The 3,843-nt window shown below is 42.3% G+C and overlaps 1 protein-coding gene across 1 annotated transcript; it reads right to left on the minus strand.

The window, feature by feature from the left end:
- Nucleotides 1-932: 932 nt before the first annotated feature.
- Nucleotides 933-3,540, minus strand: LOC110969609 (tripartite motif-containing protein 16-like). Its single transcript, XM_051944247.1, has 3 exons — nt 3,525-3,540; nt 1,732-1,969; nt 933-1,698 (listed from the first exon to the last, which is right to left on the minus strand). The coding sequence occupies exons 1-3, from the start codon at nt 3,538-3,540 to the stop codon at nt 933-935; spliced, it is 1,020 nt and encodes a 339-aa protein (XP_051800207.1).
- Between the last annotated feature and the right edge of the window lie 303 nt (nt 3,541-3,843).

Here is a 3,843-nt window from a genome sequence, read left to right on the forward strand (position 1 = left end):
CGTAATCTACGTAACTAGGCCTGAGCCGGAAGATTTTTGATTGACAGGAAAGGGAGCAAACCAAACGCCTCGGTCCGAGCGCATTGATTGGCTGATGTTTTTCCAGGTCCTGCCATGTCCACAGTTATTTTTTATTCTTTTAGAGACCATACATACAAGTCCACTAAAGGTCAGTATATTCATTTTATGTGAATCAGACAAATTAAACAAACAAACAAACAAAAAAACCATCCTCCATAATGCCTTTAAAGTACATAGCTTTATTTAATTTTCAAATACAGTTTAATTGTACAATCCAACAATCATTGTGATTTTAATTATTAGCAAATAGTCCAAGCAAAACAGAAAAATGCACATTCAAATCTTAAAGAATTCAAATTCCCTTTCTGTATTCGAACATTTAAAATCCAAAACCCAAAGAAGTTATTGTCATGTGATAAAATGTTCATGATTCAGAAGATGGAAGCAGACAAACAAAGACAGTTACCAATGAATCAGTTTCATCATCATCTGACTGACTAATCACCACAGCTCCAATGTGTTTCTACATTTGAATCAATGACAGTCATCAGGAAAACCCTCTACAACAACTAGACAATAAGCACAAAATTTAAGACATGCTATACATGAAGAGCAGTATCGCTGGAACCTATCTGAATCTGAGTCACAGCAAAAGGCAAACAAAGTTATTGATGTACAACATGTAAATGTAGCTAATCACTGGAATATGACTGCAATATTTTCTTTTGGAAGACACTTTGATCTGTCACACTAACTCATATTTGTTACTTAGCACTACTTCTGTCGTTTTCACCACAATAACAAAACAAAAAAAAACACACAAAAGCAGCATTTTTCGTATAATAAATGTATTCAATTTATCTGTTAAAATGTCAAAGATCCTTTCAAATACTGCAGAAGTAGACTTTATATCATGCATCTAAATCAGGCCTGAACATGGACCGACCCTCAGACACTGGAATTACTCGATTGAGTTTAATGAACTTAGCAGTGTTGTCAAAGTGCCAAAGAGAAAGTCCAGCAAGTAGAGGCTCAGTGAATGTGGTCTGGACTCTGTGTAGGAGAGTCATGGTTTTAGAGACGCTGTAGAAAGACAGAATACCTGCACTGTGATCCAGATAGATGCCGATTCTGGAGGACCGAGGACCTGAGAGGAGAGTTTTCACTCTGTTGTGCAAAAATTTATATTCGCCTGTGTAACAACGTAAAGCCCAAGATTTGTTGTTGAATCCAAATTGACATTTTTCTGATCTCCCTTCTCTGCTGATGTTCTTGTATGCGACTGCGACCTCAGTTCCTCCTCCGCTCCACTCCACCTCCCAGTAGCAACGTCCAGTCAGACTCTCTTGACTCAGGACCTGCTCACATTCAGTGAATCTGTCCAGATGATCAGGATAAGACTGAGAATCTTCCATTAATGTTACTTTTCTGTTCCCCTCAGATAAAAACATGCATCTGTACGCTGTGTTTGGATCCAGAGTGATTTGTCGTGCATATTGTAAGAATCCAGCTCTGGTCGTTGGTTCTGGTTGCGAGTCTGACAGAGGAACATCTGGTTGAGCCTCTGCCATTGAGATGTCTGTTCTGCTGTCCCTCAGAATGTCCTGTATTTGGTCTCTGAGCTCTTTCACAGCTTCTGTCACCTCATCAAAGCGTCTCCGAGGATGAATGTTGATTCTGGATGAGTGTGCGGACTCACTGTGTGCTCACACTGAGGGGTAGTTGAGGACAAACTGGGTGTGATCCGGTGTATCTGACAGCTTCTTCAGCTCAGCGTCTTTCCTCTTCAGATCTCTGATCTCCTGCTCCCACTTCTTCTGAAGCTCTTGGACTTGACTCACTTTAGTCTCCTGCTGGGATCTGATGTGCTGCTTTGCATCAAAGCTTCTTTTCTGCATGAGCAGATGTTCTCCTGGAGGTTCTTGGAGGGCTCCACCAGCTGGTGTTTCTTAAATGGAGGTGAATCATAATGAGGTTGGAGGTGTTGCTCATGTGACCGGCTGATTAGCCGTCATACCATACAGCTGAGGGGCGGAACTAATTGGCTTAGCCGTTGCAGCCAGAGGGGTTAAATTGAGTGACAGACGTAGCACTAGTACACTCTTGGAACAGGTACGTGCTGTACAGCATGCAAAATGCTGGTAAGCTGTGAGTTTTGTATTAATACTGTTTGTTGTTTTAAGAGCAGTGTTTTGCAGCTGCAGTCCAGAGTCTGCCGACGGTGTCGTGTGTTTGTAGGGTCAGACAGCCGAGGTAACCAAAATGTTTGCTTATGTTTATTGTAATCGTTATATTGCTTTATTGTGGTTAATTATTTCTTGTTTCATTACAGTTTTGCCTCTGCTGCTCGACTGTCGGCTCTCTCTCCTCCTGTGCTAATTTTCTTCTTGAAGTAAGAAGAGATGTCTGACTTTTTCTTCGTGGTCTGCAAATTGAAACCAGGAAAATACTCTGGCAAGGCTGCTGAGTTGACATATTGTTTACAACGGATGAAATCTTTAATAAAAATGACCTTGTGCTGAGTACAGGCATGTGTTGTGTATGGATACGAAACTGTGTAAATAACACTTGTGAAGGTGTGTTGATCAGTTCATCATTTTTGGCAAGCTAGTCTTAAAATGACTGTCCCCTCAATGCTTTTATTTTGAAGAGACATTTTTATTGTTGCAGGCTTTTATTTTGTCACCTTTCCAGCAGCACAGGAAGTGTTGTCTAAGAAGCAGTTTCTTGACATGACAAAGACGCTGTCAAAGTCCGAAAATTCGCATAAAGATGACAAACGGTTCCACGCTGTTGCTGTCTAGTAAAGGATGTTTTTAAACTTACAAGCACCTAGCAGGGACAAGGTGTTACGGTGAAGAAATGAGGGAAGGACAGAAAGGTGAATTTGTGTTCAGATAAGGCTGACAGCTGAACTTAACTGCCTGGCTGGGGTTTGCTACATGGCATGGCCAAATATGTAGTGGTCGACAAGAATTGATGGGATTCAGAAATACCTCCACAGTTTAATCATTTGTTCCTTGTATGGTTTCTAACTGATAAATCATGGTCAATTTGTAGTAGGATCACAATCGTGTGATGGCCGGTAGCTGACAGTATTCACGTCATGGTTACAGCCACGCTGCGCAGGCTGCTGTATCTGGCAATGGGAAAATTAACAAAGCCGTGAATCCACATAAGCTGCATCGCTGCTTAAATTTAATCACTTGGTCCTTGTGTCATTTCTGACCTTCCCTGAAAATTTCACCCAAATCTGTTGCTCCATGTTTGAGTAAGGTTTCACACGGACAAACATACGCCGATCGTCACATAACTCCACCATGCCTTGGCGGAGTAATAATAGCAGTAGCTGACTATGCCTGTAACTCAAATAAGTTAAAAAGTGTGTACAGTCTGAGCCTTGTCCTTGCTGTGGTGTGAGTTTAACTGGCAATTAATATTTGTAACTGGCCAGTGGGGTGGCCAGCAGAATTGTAGGGGTGGCTGTGGCCACCCCAGGTCACTGCCTGGTGGCGCCATTGGGCGTTGTCGGTTCAGTGTGTTGAAAACCAGAAGGCCCTCAACAGTCCTTACTTGGTTACACTCACAATAAGATGCCACACAACCTAAACAGGACTTGACAGATTTCCTCTTCCTCCGAGTACAGCCATCATAGGCCACATCTTCAGGTCCAGCAGAGATCAGCAGCAGCAGCTTGGAGTCCAGTCTTCTTCTTCTCCTCCACCAGCTCTGCTAACATGAAGTTTTTCTCCAGCTCAGGCCTTGATGTGGAAAATCTTCCTGCACTGAGGGCAGCTGTAGATTCTTTTCCTGTCCTCTCCA

Source organism: Acanthochromis polyacanthus, chromosome 23 (assembly GCF_021347895.1).
Source record: "Acanthochromis polyacanthus isolate Apoly-LR-REF ecotype Palm Island chromosome 23, KAUST_Apoly_ChrSc, whole genome shotgun sequence".
Classification (NCBI taxonomy): domain Eukaryota; kingdom Metazoa; phylum Chordata; class Actinopteri; family Pomacentridae; genus Acanthochromis; species Acanthochromis polyacanthus.

What these genes read in the sequence shown, in the direction of transcription:
- LOC110969609 (XM_051944247.1), bottom strand. An exon ending in GTCCTCAACTACCCCTCAGT is followed by an intron (nt 1,699 to 1,731) that starts GTGAGCACACAG and finishes ACACTCATCCAG; the next exon opens with AATCAACATTCATCCTCGGA.